Source organism: Pezoporus wallicus, unplaced genomic scaffold (assembly GCF_028554395.1).
Source record: "Pezoporus wallicus isolate ANWC-B61680 ecotype Strahan unplaced genomic scaffold, APGP_CSIRO_Pwel_v1 contig_4788, whole genome shotgun sequence".
NCBI lineage: Eukaryota > Metazoa > Chordata > Aves > Psittaciformes > Psittacidae > Pezoporus > Pezoporus wallicus.
In genome coordinates, this window is record NW_026638769.1 from 2,037,335 (window position 1) to 2,060,581 (window position 23,247).

Sequence of the window (23,247 nt, forward strand, 5' to 3'; positions counted from 1 at the left end):
TTACTTGTGGACCAGACCAGTCCTGATCCACAAGTAATCCATCCTGAAGTTTGTTTATTGTCTCACATTCTCTGACCACCCCAGCATCCATGTGTTGATATTGACAATTCTTCCTTTTTTGCTCAGAGAAGCATCCCAAAGACACAGGGAGACAAATGTACTTTTTCAGGAAGCAGTGGTTTAAACCTAGTGTTTCCTAACTGGCAAGATCTGGAAAAGAACTGGAGATGACTTTCATGAAATTTGAAGTGTAGCATTAGAGGAGAGCTAGGACAGCAGTACTGCAGCCTTGTAAAAGGTTGCTGGCTAGGTAGATTCAGAAGCTATGAACAAAACAGCCAAGACTGAAGAATCCAAATAGCTTAGAAAAAATATTATTACAAATAGAAAAAAATGCCTTTATGTTGTATAAGTTTTTTTTAATGCGTGAATATTTTGGTTTAAGGGAGCTAAGCTGACAGTCTCAAAAATCACAAAATTAGAAAATAGTCTTCATCTGGTGGTAGTCTGTCTCTTTTAGAGGCTTGATTCCTACTCTGCATATTTTCATCTATAGACATCTATATGAAAAATAGTTTTATGATGCTTTTATTTGTTATTCTTGATATACATTGATCCTTCTTTTGGTCCCCAGCCATCCAATCCCTCACCTCCCATATGCTCCCCTTTTGACATTCAAGACTAAGTATTTTGGTCTAGAAAGGAAGCATTTCTCAGTTTAATTTACAAGATTAAAGGTGAGTCATCTCAAAGGACACTTATCTTACATCTCTCTTTTCAATATCAATTCACAGCAGAATGGCTTCTCATGGAATCAAACTTTCCCAGAAGCAAAGGAAAATGATTGCACTTGCAGCAAAAGATAACGGATCAATAACTAGCAGCACAGAGACTACTACATTAGTAACTGCACCACCCCCACCTACACAAGTTGTAAAACTAGGAAATGCCTGGTATGTTCCAGTCAAATATCACTTCTTTTTCTTTGGCGTGTTTTTACTTTTAATAGTCTCATAGAAGCATTTTGTTAAATACAGCCTAGGTTCTGTTCATTCTGTTCATTAAAAAGACTAGCATTGAGCTATTTGTACTACATTTGGTAGTAATCTAGAAATTCAAAGGGGGCAGGGAAATGCAGTGGTTGCAGTTTAACAGTTCTTTGAAATTTTGCTACGGTGAGTCAGAAGTGTGCATCCCATCTAATTCTTGCCTTTGTGTGATGTGGTATTTGCAGATGGTGTCAAAGTGAAGCATAGAAAAAGAAGGTTGAGCACAAGCTCTGAAACTTAGTTTGTGACTAGTGGAGTCCCTCAGGGGTCGGTGCTGGGACCAGTGCTGTTTAATATTTTCATCAACGACCTGGATGAGGGAACTGAATGTACCCTCAGCAAGTTTGCTGATGATACTAAACTGGGAGGAGTGGCTGACACACCAGAGGGCTGTGTTGACATTCAGCAAGACCTGGACAGGCTGGAGAGTTGGGCGGAGAGGAACTTGATGAAATTCAACAAGGGCAAGGGTAGAGTCTTGCATCTGGGGAAGAACAACCCCATATACCAGTACAGGTTGGGGGTTGACCTGCTGGACAGTAGTGAAGGGGAAAGGGACCTGGGTGTCCTGGTGGGTAGGAGGATGACCATGAGCCAGCAATGTGCCCTTGTGGCCAAGGCCAATGGCATCCTAGGGTGCATTAGAAAGGGTGTGGTTAGTAGGTCAAGAGAGGTTCTCCTCCCCCTCTACTCTGCCTTGGTGAGGCGGCATCTGGATTATTGTGTCCAGTTCTGGGCCCCTCAGTTCAAGAAGGACAGGGAATTGCTTGAAAGAATCCAGCCCAGAGCTACAAAGATGATTAAGGGAATGGAATATCTCTCTTATGAGGAGAGGCTGAGGGAGCTGGGTCTCTTTAGCGTGGAGAAGAGGAGACTGAGGTGTGACCTCATCAATGTTTACAAATATGTAAAGGGTGAGTGTCAGGATGATGGAGCTAGGTTTTTTTCCGTGATGTCCAGTGATAGGACAAGGGGCAATGGGTGTAAACTGAAGCATAGGAGGTTCCATGTGAACATCAGGAAAAATTTCTTTACTGTGAGAGTGACAGAGCACTGGAACAGGTTGCCCAGGGGGGTTGTGGAGTCTCCTACATTGGAGATATTCAAGGCCCTCCTGGACAAGTTCCTGTGTGATGTACTGTAGGTTACCCTGCCCTTGCAGGAGGGTTGGACTAGATGATCTTTTGAGGTCCCTTCCAACCCTTAGGATTCTGTGATTCAGGAAAAGATTATTGAAAACCATTATGAATGGTATTTTTTTCTTTGTCAAAAACATAGAGAAATATTAGCCCTTCCAGGGGAAAAGGGCTCTAATGACTTTGGAGTAGAGCAAAACTGATGAAGAAGGGACTGTCATCTTCTTAAATTATAGATAAGTTACGTGTCTAGGAGCTGGAGGGAGTGATAGATGCTGCTGAGACTTCTTAATGGTGGAAGGATGCATAATGGATTTAAATTTTTTAATTCTGATTACATGCAATGTAAATGTTCAGGTTAGTATCACTGTATCAGATGGAAAAGTGGTTTATCATCTGTTCAATGAACTAGGTTTGCAGCAATGACTGTAATGAGGTGCTAGCCCTATCCGTGCTTTGTTCTTCACATTTACGGTTGATATTAGGTGAAAGCATAAAGACATAACTAAAAGTTGCAAGCTATGTAAATTTAATAAATACCTATGCACATGCTTTTAATTTAAGATAAATGTTGGTCAGTTCTCCCCTTCCCCTGTTCAAGGACTAGACTTTCATTGCAGGTTGCTTCACTAATGGACCCTTAGAAGAACTCTGAGTCAGTCTCCTCTCTAGAGCTTACCTGGTGTTGTCTCAGTGGGAACAAAGCTTGCTGCATACTTACCACAGTCACTGTATTTTAAATTAAGTCTTTTTACACAATTTAGCTGTTTTAAATGCTATTGTAGTAGTTTTCCTTTTGTATTGGAGAGATTTCAAAATAAAATAGGAATCTGTCTTTCAAAGAATGGGTTTATGTTCCACAATAAGAGCTATCTCCCTCGTGTCTTTTGGCTCTGTTTTCTTTGATCCTTTATATGAATTGGTTGCTCTTTTCAGATATAAGAGTAGTAAGCATCTGCTGGAATCTTTGCCTTTATGCTCTTGTAAGTTCAAAACAGACATGTAGCCTGTTAGCTACTTAATGAGTCTATGGAGAGAAAGAAAAAAAAAATCTCATGACTGGCTGACTGAGGAAAAGGTAGGCTGCTTCCTGGCAGTAGCTTCTTCCTGAGAGGTGTTCTGTGTCAAAAGGTTTGGGGTAATATCTAGAACTGCTTGCTTCTTTGCTCTGTTTCATGTATCTGTTACCTCATCTTCCTTTGTTTTGGATGGATGCTTTTATGATCAGTATCTTGAGTTTAAAAAGCCTTTAGATTTATTTGGGATGCTATATAGGTCTGTTGGTATGCTGTTATCTCAGACCATAGTAGTAACAGTAATATCCCAGAACATCATAATGGTAAGATAGAGATGGTGTTCAAAATCAGTAATGTATTTGAAAACCTGTGAGAGCATGTTATAGTCATCCCAAAGTTGTGCATAATAATTGATTCTAAAATGGTATTCTGTTTCCAGTTATGATACCAGAACAAGCTTTGCTTCTCCAGTGGACACCATGCAGTACATTCAAACATACGTTTAAAGGGCTTTACTATTTTACAGGGAGCGTCAAATCTGATATGAAATGGGGAGTTGTTTAGTGAATTCAAGGTAATGTAGCATGGTGTGTCCTTCAAGTAGTGATTCTGACAGTGACTGGTCAGGATTCCTCCAAGGATCAGTAAAGTGGCGACAAGAAATCTTCTCTGTAGGCATCTGTATATCAGGGCTAGATTAAAACTTTTTAAAAAAGTTATATGCCATGTATTTCTAGTGTCCCACTTACAAGCTATAGAGCTATGTTGTTACAGTAAAGTACTAAAATGAACTGCCTAAGGTGACCTGATTTTAGAATACCCAGCACACAGTATTTCAAGTAAATCTAAGAAAAAGTGAAATTCTTTCACTTTGATTTGTACAAGTAGGACTTATGAATGCGTCAACTGAATTTGTTTTCAAACATGTACACCTAATACCAAAATTTAGGGTCTCATTTACTCCCATAGCCCCCAAAAGTTACTCTGGTACAACACTGGGCAAAGCCCATAATTTTGTCTTAAAGAAGAAATGAATTGCTTTGTGCTGAAGGATTCAAACTCTACCTGACCTCTAAACTGTAATTGGCACCTTCACAATAGGAGGAAGAACGGTTGCAAGATTTGTCTTTGGAATTCTAGTGAGTGGATGAATTTCAGAATCGTTAACACTGATCTCAAATGCCCAAAGAACATTTTCTGTGCTTTACACAGGTGATACTGCAGGTCAAGCAGCAAGTTAGTTGTTTTTTTTAATGTCAGAACTGCTGTGGCCTGGAGGGCTAGGTTTGTGATCATCCCCCTGTACTTGCATTGGTGAGGCCTCAGATGCTGTGTTCAATTTTGGGCCCTTCACTACATCTGTGGCAATGATTTATGCAGTCTTTCACGCACAAATCGCATGGGCTTATTCACACATTAATATATGTGTTGTTACAAACCTACCACCTTTCTACCCATCAGTGACTCAGTGTGGCAGCACCATGGAAGCCATGCTCTTGTGCAGTAACTGATGAGTGACTCAAAGGGGTGTCCATGCTCATGTAGGAGAAAAGCTGCAGCTACTCAGGAGCACTGCTGATGAGGTGGACCATGGCCTGCATGAGTCAGTCCTTTTCCTCAGTGACCCAACAGAGTCAGGGGCCTTTCTGTGGTCACAGTGGGGTCTTCAAAGGAACATCCCCACACCTGCCATTCCGTGGCTTGGGCTGATGTTAATTATCACTGTTGTAGGCATTTCATGGGTGTTTTTGACCAGTCATCTTAAATATCATCAGTTAAATTCTTTTTTTTTTTTTTTTTTTTTTGTTCTGCTAGCCTTTTTCAAGCTGCAGGTCTGTATACTTGTCTCTGACAGTCTTTGGATATCACCAGAAGGGGCTATGAGAACATCTCTGCAGGATGATGTCGTTCTCCAGCTTGGTCTTTCCCTTTTCTGCTTTATACACGACTTCCAGATATAGTAGAGCCTGAAGTAGGCTTTGGAAGACATTGCATAGATTATCTAGTTATCTGGACTTCTTTAGAAGAGGTTTTTGTTGGTTCCTGAAGTCCTGTTTTTCAGTGCGAGATAAATGACTCTAGAAGTATTTGTACTGGTTGACTGAAGCACCTGAGTTAGATGCCTCTAGTTAAATTATTTACTTCTTAATACAGAAAGTAAGATATTAGAAGAAACCCTGATTAAAAAAAAGTTTGGGGCATAACTTCCTTGATCTGAATAGTATTTGTGCTATACATCAACTTTTTGATAGATAATTCTTTGCCTATTGTTACCTAATTTAAAGTACCAACTGCCTATGAACTGTTCCCTGCATTTAAAAAGTGTGGGCTGATTTTTTTAATATGCTTAGATAACTATCTCCAGAAGATACATTGTTCTCTTAAGGTTCTGATGAAAGAGTTTTTAAAAGTAGCTGGGCCATACTGTGTTACACAAACCATCTTAAGTGGAAAGGCCAGGGTGTGTTTCAGGAGGATGGAATCCATCTAATGCTCATGTGGTCACCAAGCATGATTCTGTACGTTCTTCTGCAGCATTCCACTGGCTGCTGATCTGGAAAATGCCAGTAGCTCAAGAGTTCAAGCAAAGAACCAGTAGGAGGTATATGAATGTTTAAAATTATGCCTAGCTGCTGGAAGAGAGCATTTGTTGAATAAATTTTTAGCTGCTCTAGGCAAGCCATCAACTATTTGACTGCCCCTCTAGTTGTAGTTTTGTATGTAAGGTAAAACGGTGCTATTCATCTGCTCTTATATTGTACTTGCAAAGTTTTATATTCTGTAAATTCACAACAGACTATTAAGCATTTGGCAATATATTGAGCTTTCCACACATGCAGTATAGTCAAAGCCATAGAACTTGTGTTCCAATGAAATAAGATACTCATCTTGGATGTGCAGAGAGCACACTTGCCAGAAGGGTGTGGGACCTTCTGGCTCTTTTTTGGTTGACTAAAAGACAGTCTGTTATTCACAATGTCCTACCTTTTCCACCAAAAAGTCTGCCAGTTTCACAGTTTTTGGGGGACTGAACCTACCTTTCCTCCTTTGAAGAGAAATGGAAATTAGAAGGGGGACGGGAGTCACTCTAGGAACACTTTGAGAGTATGTAATGCAAGAAGCTAGGTGTTAACTCTGTTAGTTTTCCATATCTAAAGGGGGGGAGGGGTGGGTGGGGTGGTGTTTATTTGTTTTGGTTTTTTTTTTTAACCTCAGGAAAGCCTATGGCTCTTCAAGAGTGGAGGCAGAAAAAAAAATATTTGGAGTGTAGCCTGAGAATTGGCAATTGTATATTTTAATGTCTAGTTTGTCAGTTTGTCCAGCTTATGCTGAAACACCAGCAGTTGTTTTGAAACCTCCTGATTTTGATGTTTTACAGCTACAGCTTAAAGGAACTTTGTTGCATTCACTTTTTTAAAAAAGATGTATAAATTAGTTTTTCTAATGTTACAAATTAGATAGAAATGACAATGTATCAGGCAGTGCAAGGTGAAATACAGAGTTGTTGCCCTTAGGAAAATTTTTACCAGTTTAAGGTGAACCGTTTTAAGCCTCCAGTAACTGTTTTGGATAGGTTCACAAGGTGAGAATGATGCAGGGTTGTTTTTTTGTCAAGAGGCAGGGTAGTGTTTTGCGTATTTTCTGGGGGGAGTTTTGGTGCTGTGTTGCAAATGGATCTGATTGCAGTACAGAATTTTCATGAAAATAGGCTACTTAAACTGTTTAAAAAAGAAGCTTCTGCGTCAGCAGATCCCAAGGGAACTATTTGCCTTCTTGGTATAGTGTATGTGGGGTAGTTCTGGTCAAACACTTGCTTGGACTCTTGTGTACCAGCTGGTGGCAGGAATAGAGGATGTGCAAAATGACTCTGTGCAAAAACGCCCCTGCATCTGGGGGTTCTCATTCTGCTTTCTGTGCCTTCTGCATTGTTTATGCAATATTAAATAAAAAAAAAAAAAGAGGAAAAACTCAACAACAGAACCTTTCCAGACATAAGCCTAGGTGGTTGAGGAGGGGGTTCAGACACCATATATAACTTTCAGTTGCTTTTGTTGTGAGATTTCAGATACAGTGTTGTAGTGTTTTAGTTGCCTTGTTTGTTGTCTTAAATTGTGAACCACATAGGTAAGAGTTTGACAGTCTTCAGCTTAAGATGCTTTGCTGCTTATGCTGGCGGCACAACAATTAGCATTGTATAGAAAGCTAGTTTTACTTCAGTAGTGTTTATAATTGATCTCATATTTGAGTAGATAATGAACAGAGCTATTCTTCCAATATGTATTTGACAATGAGTGGGACTGCTGTGCTTAGTAAAGTTAAATGTAAGCAAATGTATGAAGAATTAATTCCAAAGCCTTGATGGGTGAGGAAGAAGCTAATGGTAACTACCTTGAATTCTGTACATAAAAACGCTTTTGGATGAGAAAATGTTCAGAATAGCTATGATACTAAATTGCTATATTTTCATACTTGTTTACTTTTGAAAGATAATATGCAGGCTCTAATTCAGTAATACTGCAGGCTATACTTTTGGCAAGTAAAACAAAGTAAAGCATATCAGTTTTAGGAATTTGAGTGTGAATTAAGTGTTTTATATTGCCTCCAGCAGATATGAGTAACTCATATCTTATGGAAAGATCATCAGCTGTAGTTGACTTCCGTGGTGGTAAACTAACAATATTAGAATGAAAGTACTAAAGCGTTGTGTGATTTATAAGAATATAGCTTGTCTAAGACAAGGTGTCTGTGCAAATAAAATTGAGAATGGGTTAGGTGTGGAATAGTTGGAAGGATGGGTTTGGGTATTTGTGTAAGTTGTTGGTTTTCCTTCTAATGAAAATTCCATATGACTGGCTTGTTCTGTTCTCATAAGTACTTATTATCTGATGCTTATCTATTTGACCCAAAGTGACCAATTTTGGTAAATGAGGTCTAGCAGGCATAATGATGAGTTACAAAAGCTAGGTAATATTGTATTTTTATTTTTAGTAACTGAAAAGGCCCTCTGCTATATGAATCATGGAACAATATGGAGTCTTGGACACTGCAAGTATAAAATAGTTGGTTTTGGGGTTGGTTTTTTTAGGTCATCTTCATTACATTCTGCTTTCCCAAAGTCATTCCGTGATCTTGTAATGGAAGAAGAAAAATGCATGAATGCAAATAATTCTCCTGGTGCTGGTATCAAAAGAGCTGGACATAAAGGAACTGAGGATTCATCAGCCCAAAACACCATAAGGTAAGAGCAGGCTTTTCCAAAGCTCCTAATCATCCATTAGACAAGAACCACAATAACCTGTTTAAATTCTGCTGAAAGGATAAAATTGTCATTAAAAAAGAAATAAATCCTACAAGCATTCTTTCATTGACTGTTTTGGTTTTCAATGATTTCTGTCTTTCAATGATTGTCATTGAAATCTGATTTCAGTGCTTTCATAGATTTTATGAATGGAATATCCTTATGAGTAGGAGGCTTAAAGACTAAAGCAGTTTAATTCCAATGCTAATATTCTGTTGGATGTTTGAAGTGTTTGTGTCTGTATATATAGATAGGTGTCTGTGTATAGATGGACACAATCATTTCAGGCTCTGGGCAAACTACGTAAGTGTGTGTACATTTGTATATGTATGTATAAAAATTAAAAATTATAAACCTGTGTTTTCTAACTTCTGTAGAAATTAGACATTCTTTAGCATTTGGATATGGCATACATGAAGCAGAGTTTGCTTAGGAATAGTTCTTTGTAGCATCCGAGTAGATAAAATCAATTTCTGCAAACATATTTTTAGCATTTCCTGATCTGAGCTTTCTTATAAGCTGACTTAGTTGTTTAGATCAAATTTTTCATGGATTAAGAAGGCTTACTGAAATACTGATGCATTGGTTATGTCTGTGTATTGTAATTAATGGGTGACTACAGTTCTAAGGACACAACTTGTTCTGAGGTGCACATTAATTGTGTGTTTAGTATTAGACAATATTAATCATTGGTCCAGTTGTTATAGCCATGCATCCTCTTGCTACCTCAAATAAAACCTCTTTTTGGGGTTAAAATAACTGTCTAAGCTGAGGAAAGAAATCTCAGCCATATTCCTGAAGGTCTGTATGACTGACCTTCCTGCATCTGCCTGCCTACCTGCATCTCTTCCCCTATCATCAGTAACTTTGAATGCTATGCATTTCAAATGTATTAACAATTCAGAGAGCCTGAAAATCTTACACTTTCTCAGGCACTGTCTGGAAGCAGCACAGGCCAGCTGCCCCATGATGGCTGGGGAGCCAAGTGTCACAGCAGGCCTGGCTGGGCACTGGCCTCCTAGCAAGAGCGCCGCCCCACTGTGCTGGGGTAAAGTGAGCAGGGCGGGCTCTGTGCTGGAAACCAGGGTGAGCCAGTGTCAGTGTGTGCAGACAAGTTCATTGGGATGAGGTCAAACCTACAAGTCAAGTCAGGGTCAGGAACAGCAATGCTGAGCTTGTGCATAGCTGCAGTGTAGCTCAAGAAAGGCCTAAGACTAACAGACTGAGCATAAATGCAAATCCTGAGTAAAGAGGGGGAGCCCCTCTGAGCTTTTGCACAGGTCTGCGTTACAGCTCAACTCTGTTCATCACAGCCTGACTCAAGTTTACACATCTGCACTGAGGGATAAAAGTTTGCAGAGCCTGTTGGTCACAGAGAGCCCTGACACCAATTAACTCCCAGTTTTTCTTACGAAGTCTTGTTCCATCCCACTTCAAAAACTGTCTCCTCCATAAGAAAAAGAAAGTTCTGCTTGACCTGCCTCTTGGTTGGTCAGCTTGTATAAAAACTGGTGTTTCCCTAGGACAAAAGTAGCATATGTCCTATTGGTAGATAAAGAAAAAATGAGGGTAGAAATACAGGAACATTGTGCGGGACAGTGTTAGAAGAGAGAGGTAGGAGGATTTGGAGACTGTGTGTGATGGGAAGGCATTCTTCAGGAACAGAGGGATAAAGCTGAAGTTTCTGTGATGAGATGTAGGGACAAATCTCTGGAAAACCAGGTATCATTAATTTTGTTGCTAGCAAAATAATAAAGCTTTTTGTCATATGGGAGATGGCAAGAGCTGGTGATAAGGAAATTTGCACTGGATGCTATTATTAGCTTTGTCACACTTGCTCTGTGATCTTCATAAAGTCATTTCTTTTCCTTTTGCATTGCTTTGTCTAGTCTGTGCTGTCTGGCCAGTCTGCACACTCTCAAAGTGGATTATTTGAGCTGAATCCAGGCCTAATACTTTAGCTGTCCGAAAATGATACATTAGGCTGGTGGGCGCCTAGATGACTAGATTGACTATTATCAGTTGGAAAGGACAGCACTTCCAGAGCTATTTCAGTTGTTTTGAATTGTGTCTGAAGATGCTTATTTCTCTCCATTAGGTATAAAGAGCCTAGGTGACTAGTTCATCCATCAGAAAGTTAGGAGCTGAGTTTCTAGTTTGAGGTAATTTTATTCTTTGACAGTTCCTGTCACAGTAGGCTCTGATTTCTGCCTGTGGTGTTGAAGGGCTATTTCTGTGATGATAAATTATCCAAACCCTTCCTTTTTAAAGAAAGGAAATTACATGTGTGTAGAGTGTAAGGAATCCTCATCTGTTGATGTCAGACTCGGTGATGAGACACTGAAGGTACTGGCATGGCTACTGTTCCTGCTTTGTCTTTTTTCTTTGTATAAACTGTGCAGTAGTCTCTGGGTGAGGATTTTTATGCAATCACCAAAAAAGACTTTTCCATATGCTGTCACCTTCCAGTATATGCAACCCTGAAATTTTCTGTACATGAACCATGTCATGAATGTGAATATGTGAACTGGTTTCAGTTCAGAGACAGATGAGCCCAAAAGCTGGGCTGTGTGGTTGCGGCTGCATTGTTTCCAGGGACAGCTCAGCCTTGGGAGTTACACTGTGCAGCTGTGCATGTGTAACTCGTAGCCTAAGCTAAAAACATAGGCCTGACATGACTTAACTTTGTTGTGGCAGCCTGGGTTGTCTTCACTGTGTTACTCCAGGGAGCAGTGAAGAGTCTTAGTGGAAACAAGTCTTTGTGGCTTCGCGTGGGAATGGCCTAGTTCTGGCATGGCTAATAATGAGCTAATAAATAGTACATGACTCAAATGGTACAGCAAAACCCAGGGGGTTCTGCAGTAGACCAGGCTTTGTGTTCCTTTTCTGAGAGCAGTCATTAGATCAGGGAGGCACTGGACCTTAACTGGCTTCAAAAGAAAAAACTCCTCAAGAAACACTGGGGAGCTGAGTGCTAGGACATGTTGGTGGCTGTGCAAGAGTCATGGCAAGTTCAGCCAGCTGAGATAATCAGGTTGCTTCAGTGCTGATGATATTTGGCTGGTTTGTTTCCATGCAGAACCACTTATGTCTCTGCATCAGTCTTTAATTTTCAAGATTTCCAGGTTTCCAAGTTCTATATTTTTGAGGCTGCTTTTTTTTCTTTCTGTGTTTATTAGCTTCACATTTCCCGTCTGCTTCATTTCTCCTAGTTATTTTGATGCCAGCTGAGAATTAATCTAGCATGTTGAAATATCTGCAGTTGATTTAATATCTGGACCGAGTGACTTGCTAGCAAGAAACACAGATGTACATATGTACAAACAGCTTCAAAATATGTGAACTACATCCTACATTTTAGAGGCACATTTAAATTGAGGGAGATGACATAGGTATTTAAACTTATCTTTTAATTGCTCACTAGAGTGTGCTGTGACACAGGAACTATTAATTCCATGTTTTGAAAATTTCTGTTGTGGTTTTTGGGTCGTTTGGGGGGTTTCTTTAATTTGTTTGGAAGTCTTTCTCTGGAAAGAACTTTTTCTCTGTATTGAAACAAGTTTGTTAAGTATAACAGTCTACTTGGGTTCATTTATAGAAGTGCTATGAGTTCTTTGGATTGTGAGTGGGAAAGAGGGTAGGTGTCAAATGTGCAGAAAGGTGAGCATTAGTAAAGCAGGTGTAAAAAGAGGTAAAGTTGAGAGATGACACCAGAACAAAGGCATGTAGTAAGTTCTACAAACATGCTCTTAATTAACAAACAAGCAAGCAAAAAACTGCTTTCATCAATTCCTCTCCTTCCTTCCTTTTCTCTGGTTCTTTCTTGCTCTTTATTGTGTTACTATATTAAGTGCAGTAAAAGCTGGAAGCTAATGTATCTAGACTTCAGCTAAAATGTAGTCCCCGGCTGTTGAAATCATAGAATAATTTAGATTCTGTAGTTCAGCCTCTTGCTTAAAATAAGTCAAACTAGATCATGTTGCTCAGGGCCTGGTCCAGTTGCGTTGTGACTGCTTCCGAGTATGAAGATACCCCAGACATCCTGGGCAACATGTTCTTGTGTGTGATTGTCCCCATACCGGCATTTTTTGTCATTCCTTATATCCAACTAGGATTTCCTGTTTTGCAGCCTGTGATGCTGCTGCTTTATGACTGTGCACCTGTAAGAAGATTCTTGCTACATCTTTTCTCTAAACTCTATTTAGGCAATTGAAGACAGTAATGCCCTTTGCTGACTTCCTTTAGGATTAACAAAACACAGTTCTTCCTGTGATGCGCTCCAGCCTCTAATCTTTGTAGCCCTCCACTAGACTTGTTCCAGCCTGACAGGATCCTTCTTGTATTGAGGAGCCCAAAAATGGATGTGATACTCTGTATGTAGACTAATAAATACAGCAGAGAGGGGAAGAATCGCTTCCTTTGTCTACCTGACTGCACTTTTGCTAGTACACCCCAGTATGCAGTTGGACGCCTTTGCTGCAGGGGCACATGCTGATTCATCTTCAACTTGCTGCCAGCCAGGACTCTGCAGGTCCTTCTCTGCCAGGCTTCTCTCTACTCAGTCAGTCCCTGGCCTGTATTGCTGCATGGGGCTGTTCTCTTTCAAATATGTGACTTTGCGCTTGCCTTTGAAATAAATGAGTTCTTGGTTGCCCATTTCTCCAGCCTCTTGAAGGCCTCCAGGATAGCAGCCTGGCATCCAGACTGTGGACTGCTGCACCCTCCACACCTTCTCCTCATCCATCTGTGGCTTTGCTGAGAGTATGCTCTGTTTTACCAAAGATGCTAGATAGGATTGGTCCCAGCAATACTCCCTGAGAACTGTCACTAGTATTTGGTTTCCAGTTGGACTTTGTGCAAACTCTGAAGGCTTCAGTCCAGCCCATTTTCCAACCATCTCGTAGTCCATTTACTCAGTCCGTATTTTTCAGACTGAGTATAAGCATAGGATAATAGAACATGTCAAAGACCTTGCTGAAGCCAAAGAACATGATAACCACTGCTCCCTGGTTGTCTGCAGAGTCTGTCATCCTATCATGGAAGGCAACCAGGCTGGTCAGGTAAAATTTGCCTTGTCATAAATACATGTCATAAATCAATGCCCGGTCCTGCATGCACTTAGAAATTACTTCCAGGTGGATTTGCTCCCCAGTCTTCCCCAGGATTGAGGTGATATTGATCAGTCTGTAGTTCCCTATATCATCCTGGAAAATGGGTATAACATTTAGATTTTTCTAGTCATCAAGAAAACACGGTGGTTGGTTCATTGGTTTCTTTTTCTTCTCACTAATATAGAAACCCTTCTTTTTGTCCTCCACCTCTCTGAGTTGTTTCAGCTCCAGCCAAGCACTGACTTTTACAACTGTGTTCCTCTACACAGAAGTAATATTTATACTTTCCTCTGGTGTAGGCTGTCTGTGTTTCCACTGTATTTGTCCTGTTTGAATTCCAAGTCCATGTAGGACTTGTTCATTCCTGCCAACCTTCTGCCATGCTGGTTGACTTAAGGCACATTGAAATGATCTGGTTTTGTGTTTGGAGGAGGCTCTCTCATTCTTTTCTTTGCAATGTTGGAGATAATTTTTTGTTTTCTCTCAGAAGATGATCAGTGGAAGATTTAATATCAGTTATTCTCTGTGTAATAGAATCATAGAATATAGAACATAGAACAGTGACAATTTAGTGTTCTTCCTTGAACCTACAAGACCAAAACTAAAAGCTCATCCAAATAAGCTTTGTCCAGTGTGGGATATGTTGGTAAAAGTATTTGTTTCAAATGGAGACAATTTTTCCTCAGCCACATACTTCTGATTTGTTACTGAGATCAGTACACCCTGGATTCTCCTTTTTCTCTTCAAGCTGAAAAACTCTCAGCTCACAACTAACTACTACAGCCTTCACTTCAGTCTTTTCTTTTGTACTTCTGAATTTCCCACTGCTGTCTTCCGCAGTCGTATTGTTCATTTTTATCCTTTGCTAAATTAATAGCATCACTTAATATTGTCTACTGGTTTGAGCTTTTCTGTTTATTGCATCCATCAGCAGTAACTTTGTTATATTTCTTTTGGTTAACTTATTGTCTAAAATAACAATTAACCTAGCTGTAAAGTGAGTAAAGTAGTATTTAGGTAGCAGAGCTATGAGAAACTTGTTTAAAAAATAGTAAATTTGGTTATGTGGACCTTGACTCAGTGTTTTACAGAATTCCCATTATTTGTTTACCACCCTTATCTGTCATGACCCAAGACCTTTCTTAAATAAAATAGGATTCTCTAACCTGCCAATGGTATTTTTTTGCCAAAGATAAAAGAGGGAAAAAAAATTGCAAAGTACTGATTTTTCTCCCTTTTTTTTCCTAAGTGTTCTTCAGCACCTATGGAAAAGACATTGTGTATTAATGACGTCAAAATAAAGCAACTGAAGCTACATAAATACTCCATCTGGAGAATGGTACACCAGATTTCACCAGTCTTGGCATGCAGCTGTTGTTTCACGTGTCAGTTCTTTAAAATCTCTGTAATAGTGGTTATCTGGAAATTTCCAGTTTGGAGAGCACCACACCTCTTTGGTTTCCTCTCCATACAATGTACCACTGTCTGACCTGTCAGTGTCTGATATGATCACCAATACTGAAAAAGGAGGGGAAGGATCATCTTGACTAACATGAACTGTGCTTTCCGGCAGAAACACAGAGTTCTATTCAAGGGAGTGACACTGTAGAAAGCCTCTTTTGAAATCCAGTGTTATGCCCTGGCAGCTGTTTCTGCAGATACATGTATCTTTTCCCAGAGCAGTTAAGTTTGTGTTCATTCTGTTCTTTGAGTAGTTAGCTGTTTGGTGGGCAGTTATGTTTTATGACAAAAACCTGGGCATGGTTCATTTAAATGCCATTTTAATGATGGATGTTGCTTTTCAGATTTTTTTCCTTGAGATCTTGCCATCATTGCTTAGTGGTATGAATATAGTTTTTGTTGACCTTGGAATTGTGTTGTTCTGGGGAAAATATTCCAGGCAGAGAGCTTAGCAGTTACTGGAATTCTCTTAGCTTTCTATAGATTTTTCCTCCTTTCCAAGAGTTTGTGACCACTAACAGAAGATTACCAAAGCCATTAAGAAAATTGAGACATATATTGAAACACCCTCACGAGGGGTAACACCCTCACGAATTTTTTACAGTGCCATAGAATTACTTAAAGAAGGCTGCTAGCATTTCATAGTATGTTGTAACACTTCTTTAGAATCCTGGAAGTCAGACGTTGCCAAAGGTGGATATTAAATAATGAGAACAGGTCCCTGTCTTCCTACTGAGGAGGAGGTTTTCTGACAAATACTTGTCTCTTAAAGCATACAACATACCAAGTGCAACTTCTTTTTATTGAGAGGTTAAAATTTTGCAACTGAATAAAGTATCTTCCTGTTGGGAACTCTGATATTTCATGGGTTTTTTTAAATTTTTTTTCAATCCTAGCTTTATGCTATTTGTATGAATGTGAGATGTGGTTGCAGGATGTGTACTGGATATCCATCATTTCTGAGCTTACACTTGAACAAATAATTTACTATTGCAGCACTGTTTCTTTTGCATGAAACACTAAATTTGAAACAGGACAGTTGTTATGGTTTCTTTATATTGCAGACATCTATAGTCAGTGATGTTAGTGCATAACTCGGTAGACTATATACGATTTTTTTATGGTTTTATTTTTTAAAAACGCCTTTGTTCAAATGCTCAAATGTTATGAAATGCCACAATTAATATCCAAGCTGAAAAACCATTACATTCTGGTAGTCAAAAATGAGCATCATTGTCCCTTCTAGTCACTGTATCACAGTTAAGACAAATTCAGCGTTACATCCTAAAGCCTTTCTTCTGGAAAAACCCTACCCGTTTGTAATTGCCCATAGTAAATTTGTCCTTCACAGATGATGCAGGAAAATGCTCTGTCAGTGACTTTAAAACTCCTTTCCTATGTTTTTCCAGGAGCACCACTGGAAGTAGCCCAGCCCTAGAAGACCGTGTTCTGGATTCTCCACAGCTGGAGAGTCATAAGTATGTTTGACAGTATCTTAGATTCTGGAGCTTGTTTTCTGTGTGTTGTACTGACCTTGTTCTTGATGTTGCCTCATAATGTCATTTGTTTTTTTCAGTCCTTGGTCAGCAGCATCACCAACTAGCTCTCCTGTGATAGCACCTGTCATGTTTTCAGCTATCGTAGAAGAAGAGCTCCAGCAAGAAGCTGCCCTTATTAGGAGCAGAGAAAAACCTTTGGCTTTGATCCAGGTAATGCGCTAAGTTACTACAGCTGTGAAGTAACACAAGGAGTTTCCACTGGCTGTTTCAGAGATCATTTTGGGGGATTAATTATTGATACACTTAGTATCATTGACAAAATTATATTAAATATCATTTAATAATAACCTCAAGTTGCTATTTGATAAGGTATATCTATATTAAAGACTACTGAGTCCATGATTAATGCATTCAGAGCATCAGAGAATAGTTGAGGTTGAGAGGAACCTGTGGAAATTGTCTAATCCAAATCCCTCCCCTACTCAGATCAGGGTTCCTTAGAGCAGATCACTCAAAGCTGTGTCCAGGCAGCTTTTGACATCTGCAAGGGTGGAGACTCCTTGGCCTCCCTGGGAAATGTGTTCCAGTGTCTAACAACTCTCACAGTAAAGAAGATTTTTATATTTAAATGCAACTTGCTATATGTCAGCCTGTACCCATTGCCTCTTCTCTTGTCACTGGGCACCACTGAGAAGAGTGTGGTTCAGTCACTTTTATTCTCTCCCATCAGGTATTTGTACACTTTGATAAGACCTCCCTAAGCTTTCTTTTCTCTATGCTAAACAGCAGCAATGATCTCAGCATCTCATATATCAGATACTCCAAGCGTTTAATCATTTTTGTGTCCCTTCATTGGACTGTCTCTGTTATGTCCATGTCTGTCTCGTACTGGGGAGTCCAGAAGTGGGCCCAGCACTCCATATGTCTCACCAGTGCTAAGCAGAGAGAAAGATCACCTATCTCAATCTGCTGGCAATGCTGTCCCTCACAGAGTACAGAAGGCTGTCACTCTTCTTTGCCATACAAGCACATTGCTGCTAACCTGTGCACCAGGACCCCAGATCCTTTTCTGTTAAGCTTCGTTCCAGCCTGTTGGCCCCCAGCGTGTACTGGTGCTTAGGGTTATTCTTCACAGGTGTTGGACTTTGCATTTCCCTTTACTGAACTTCATGAGACTCCTTGTAGCCCATTTCTCCAGTATGTCTGGGTCCCTCTGGGTGGCAGCACAACCATCCAGCAGCATATCAGGTACTCTTTCCAATTCTGTATTGTCTGCAACCTTGCTGAGGGTGTACTCTGTCCCATCATGCAGGTAATTAATGAAGATGAACAGTACTGTTCTCAGTTTTGGTGCTGGTGACTGGCCTCTAGTTGGACTTTATGCCACTGATCAGAAACTTCTTGAGATCCCCAGTTCAGCCAGTTTTCAGACTGCCTCATTGGACTTCTTTCCAGGGCCATATCCTATGGGTTTTTAACAAGCAGATCCCTGAACAGATAAATGATAGTCTTCTGTTCTGAAGTCCCAGGGTGTTATGCTATTTGTCTTGTTCCCATTGCTTGGAATACTGAGCTACACCATTTCGTGGTCACTGCAGCCAAGGCTGCCCTTGACCTTCTCATCCCTGACCAGTCCTTCTTTGTAAGTGTGAGATCCAGCAGAGTGTCACCCTTCATCAGCTATTTGGTCATCTGTGTTAGGAAGTTTTCACCAATGCATACCTCCTCGAGTGCTTGTGCCCTGTTGTGTTGCTGGGTTGCGTTGAATCAAGCCTAGCAGGGATCAGAGTGGCTCCGGTTTCCCAAGAGGACAGGGCTTGCAAACATGAGATTTCAACAAGGTTCTGAAGGAAGGGCTTATGTATACTTTTTCCTGATTAGGAGGTCTGTAGCAGGTATGCATTCCAGACTAGTAAAGCCAGTTCATAACTGCTGCTGGTTTAAATGTAGATCTGAAACTGATATACATGTTCTCTTTTCCTTCCAGATCGAGGAGTGTGCTATTCAAGATTTATTAATCCACTATGAAGCTTTTGACAACCCTGATGAATTTGTGACTGTTGAAAGGGCTCCTCAGGGACCTATAGCAGCACCTATGTGGAATAAGCACTGATTTGTACTTTTCACAGTCCACGTTGTATGTGCACTCTGAAGTTCTTGTTATAAGTAAAATGGGACTGGAAGAACAGGAATCATGTGATCTTTAACATCAGCATTAAAACACTGCACATAATAACTGGGTATTTGTTAGAGAGAATGGAAATAATGTGCTCACGGTGTCCTTTATCCACATATATATTGTATGTATGTTTTGAGAGAATTTCCTTGACAAGACATATTATTAGTAAAGTTACATGAAACAGTAGATTGGAAATGTATTTGCTAATCTTAAATTGTGAGGGGTTTTTGTTAAATTCACAGGTGGCTGAAAAGTGAGTGCTTATTTTGTGATTTAATGTGGAATTGAATGTGCAGAATTATACATCTTCAAAGTTTGGGGCAGGAGTGGTTCTTCACAGCTTTCTGGCAAATTGGGAATATTGGATAAAGTTTGTATTTGAACTTCATGTAAAAGTACAGTTTGATAATGCAGTTTTCCTTAAGTTACGTATGCAAGTACTGGTTCTCTGACTCTTGTGGCCAGTACTTTTTACTGTCATGCTCCACACTGTATCCAAGTGCCCTGCCATTGCCTGCTCTCAGTTGAGTTGTGCATGTTTTTCACTGCTGTGGGACTGGCCTCTGAGCAGTCAGCCCTATTGTAAAGTAAAGCACAGTTGAATAGAATGTGGTGACACTTAATTAGCTCATCTGTAGTCTTATTCTGGTAAATATGGTACAGGTTTTTAGAACCACTGTGTTTAAGGTACAATTCACTTGAAGTGCTGAGGAAATAAGAGCTGTGTATTTGTTACTAAAGCTATGGGGGTGAATGCTTGACTGTGGAATTTGCAAATACCTAACCTTCAAAGATTATCATAGATGGCTTTCAGTATTGTGTGTTCCAAAGTTCTCTGTGCCTGGTTTAGACAAATGTATATACATATAAAAAAAAGGGGGGAAAAAAAAAAGTAGCCTTACCTGCAATATTCTGTCTAGTTTGTCTGTTTGTATAGGTGTGCTTGATCTTGTACTTTTTCAATAGTGTCAGTACTCATGAACTCTGGAGAACTGGAATTGAGCAAGCTACAGAAAATGAATGTAGAGAACTGATCACTGTGTGATAAAAGAATCTTGAAAAAAACCTATGTAGATATGTCTGACAGTTTCAAGTCAAGCTACACCAAAAAATCCCCCAAGAAAATTGTAAACAAATGCAATAAACCATAAAATCTTGATTTACACAAAGCTAGTATACTTCTATGTGCTGGTTATATATAATCGACAATTTAGGTAAGTATAAAGTTATCTAAAATTATTTCCTTTGTGTATGAAACAAGAACTGCAGGCATTTTGAAGCTACACAGGCAAAAGAAGATGTAGCTTTTAATTCTATTTTAAATTCTACTGGTGATTTATTCCCTGTACTGATGAGAATACATGCAGTAAGTGCTTTACTTGATGCACTGCAGGGCTGTAGGACCTGCTGAGACTATCCTTCTGATTTAAAGGAAAGTGGGCTGTTCCAGGTGTTGAAACCATTTTGTTCTCAAATATAAAATTATTGTAAAGTTGCTAATCTGCTTTTTTGGTTGTTTTTTTGTTTGTTTGCTTGTTTTCCTCAAAATTGATTAAGATACTGAATTTGCATGGCTCAAACTTTACAAAGAGGGAGAACTTCTTGATTCGTGTTTTTGTGGAAACACCATGAGTTTGTCATAAACATTAGTTTTGTGCAAGTGCTTTGTCTGGGTGGCTCTTTGGAGGGTGTTTTTGACTGGAAATACCAAGTCAAAACCAGGTCCCTTTATAGGATCAGTACTCTCACAGAGTGGGGCAACAGAGTTCAACTGCAGCTATGTTTTTTGAGAGGAAAGGAGATCCAAGAATATCACATAGTCAGAGTTAAGTGACAGTTCAGAACAGATGACACTCCTTGATCTTGATTTAAGTGAGTTCTTTATTGATCTGCAGAGTTGCTTTAAAGTTAAAATAGCTTTAATGTTGAGGTCAAGTCTTCTAAATCTCGTGTGAGCTTTTCAGATAACAAAGGGAATAAGACTGTTGAAACAAAACATAGCTAAGCTTTGCATAAAGGATATTACATGCATGAAAAATGGATAAGCAAGCAAACAAAGTTTATGTAAGAGTAGGCTTATAGTCCCACTGCATTTGCTCTCAAGTTACAATGTACAGCTTGGGGATAGCTGGGATTCAGCTCTCCTCTCTAATAAAAAAGACATTGTTTTAATGAATTGTTCTCAAGTAAGAAAGTAAGCAGATAATTGATCCCAAAGCTTTTTTATCATTCTGAATTTCTTCTCTGTCCCCTTTTCCCTCCTTCTTCCCCTTCTTGTCCTTTAGAATTAGATACGGAGAATGCAACACCTGGGGCTGGATTCTCAACTTATTTCTCACAGTTGTATTGCTTATAGATCTGTCTTCTCGTATTGAAGTGCCATTAAAGATGTCCATCTTCCTCATTTAGTCATTTTGTCATCCTGTAATTCTGCAGGAGTATGTCATGTAGGTTTGCCAGCCAGTGAGCCCTGACTACAAGGAAATAGCTGCCTGTCTTGTAGGTTATGTGGTTCAGGGTAGGAGGATGCCAGGTGCCCTGTGCTTTAAGCACAGCAGTGGCATCAGGTATGTGAGTCTGTAATTCCTGTATGGTAGGTGGAGAGGTCATGAGAGCTGCACAGTGAACATGAGCTACCTGCTGCTGTTCAGCTGTCTCCAGTCATCGTGATTCACCAGCTGTGACCACCTTGCAGAAGCAATAGCTTCTAGGGCTATTCTTTGTATAATGTTACAGGTTTGCTCTGGAGGGGACCCTACCACTTTTAAGTGTCATAGATGGCAGTACAGTGCTTCAGGACGTGGGCTGTGCTTGTGCCGTCTGGTGATGCAACGTCTGGATCAACTGGTGGTACAGTAGCAAAAAGAAAAAAAATAAAGAATGTAGTGGGTGTAAAGTTGTCTGGTATTTTCCTTATGTGCCTGTACAGATGTTTTTGTTTATCCTGCATTCTGTATGCTGCTTTTATTGCAATAGAATGGAAAAACATACAGGATCTTAGTCTTTCTCCCACTGTGTGTATTTTAAGATTTACAAGATGCGCTGCCCATGTTTGTGCATACTGTGGAGGTGAAATCAAGCTGTAAGACTAGGTACACAGCGGGATTTTCAGGATCACGTCTTTGTATTCCACAAATAGCTGATGGCATCTGGGCTGAAGGAGAATGTGAGTGAATGCACGTGTGCATAGCTGTAGCTTTTCATTTGACTTGTGTGTGGTTGTAGAATTGAATTATATTGCACCATTTCAGCAAACATAGTTAATGTGTTATCTCTTCTCTCCATCCATATGTACTCAGTGATTGTGAACCTTTTCGTCTGAACTTTATCTCTGCACTTTGCAAATGTTGACAATTAAGCCCCACCATATTTGGGCGGTACAGTAACTGCAAACTGTTATCCAGCTTCTAGGATACACACAAGTAATATGGTTAGTTTAAGGTGAAGCAGCAGAGAGAGAGGGAAATGGCAAATCAGTATGATAGAAATAAAGCAAGCATGAGCCTAACTTGATTGTCTGGAGAAGGGAGAGGTATGTGATTACTTTTCAAAGCACATTAATATTATTTAGTATGTGTGAGGTTTTGGAGCATCCCATCCAAACTGGGCAGGTGACACAAGCAGATGGGTGGAAATTGCACTCCCAGGGAATTCTCCAACTGATGGCATCAAAAGGGAGGTTTGGGTTCGAATTGTGAAAACTTTGTGTGAGTTGAAAGCTGCAGTTGTTTATGCTGCCTAGTTTCCAACCTCTTTGTTCCTGGAAGCAATAAGCCTAACTTTTGCTTAGTCCTGTTCTCTCTGTTCCTTTGCAGTTAAAGAAGGAGCAGCAACAACTGAAGGCATAGTATTGATGAATCTTTGGTGGACAAGGAGACGTGAAGATTTATGTAATACTGTGCAGTAAATACTTATTCTGTGAAGTGCTGTTGGGTGTGTTAGAAACTCACCAATTGCTGCAGAAATTGTAAATAGGAGTGACGTGTGTGTTTTCAGTTTTTACTGGAGTGGACTATAAACAGCATGCAAAGATTCCTAATGTAGCCATATAAAAGTCTTCCCTTCATAGAAGTCATTAAGCCATGCATATTTTTACATTGTTCAGAATCTGAAATTACCACTTTAATTTCAGTAATGTCCAAGTTCATGTAGTTCTGAAGCTGAATTTAATTTCTCCTGGGTTGTGCTTTTATACCTCACAAAGCATAGATCACGAGCAAGTCTCCTGCTTTGGTGATAAAAATTTAGCTCATTAAGGGGATGAGGTTTAAAAAATTCCCCCCAGAAGGAGCTATGTGGAGTTAAGATTCAGAATAAGTACTGAAAACGGTTTATTAAAACACAGTAGCAAAAAAAAAAGGGAAGATCACAGGTACATACTGGCTCTGAGGTGTGTTTCTTTGTGACAGTAGTGCTGATAGCCTTGGGCACAGCAGTGCTGGATGTTTCAGTGTTCTCTATTGACTTGTGAATATTTCAGTAGCTTTCTTCTGAAAG

At 39.8% G+C, this 23,247-nt stretch overlaps 1 protein-coding gene across 3 annotated transcripts in view; it reads left to right on the plus strand.

Annotated features, from left to right (window-relative positions):
* The window catches only part of IBTK (inhibitor of Bruton tyrosine kinase), a 58,674-nt gene extending 38,755 nt beyond the window's left edge, over window positions 1-19,919 (plus strand). For 2 of the 3 annotated variants that reach the window (XM_057412535.1, XM_057412536.1), the window contains exons 25-29: window positions 795-953; window positions 8,288-8,440; window positions 16,482-16,550; window positions 16,649-16,781; window positions 18,559-19,919. In XM_057412535.1, the coding sequence (XP_057268518.1) occupies window positions 795-953; window positions 8,288-8,440; window positions 16,482-16,550; window positions 16,649-16,781; window positions 18,559-18,684 (640 nt within the window). In that variant the 3' untranslated portion in view covers window positions 18,685-19,919. The remainder of the gene's footprint in view (window positions 1-794; window positions 954-8,287; window positions 8,441-16,481; window positions 16,551-16,648; window positions 16,782-18,558) is intronic. The other variant, XM_057412537.1, reaches the window with a different exon arrangement.
* Window positions 19,920-23,247: the final 3,328 nt, after the last annotated feature.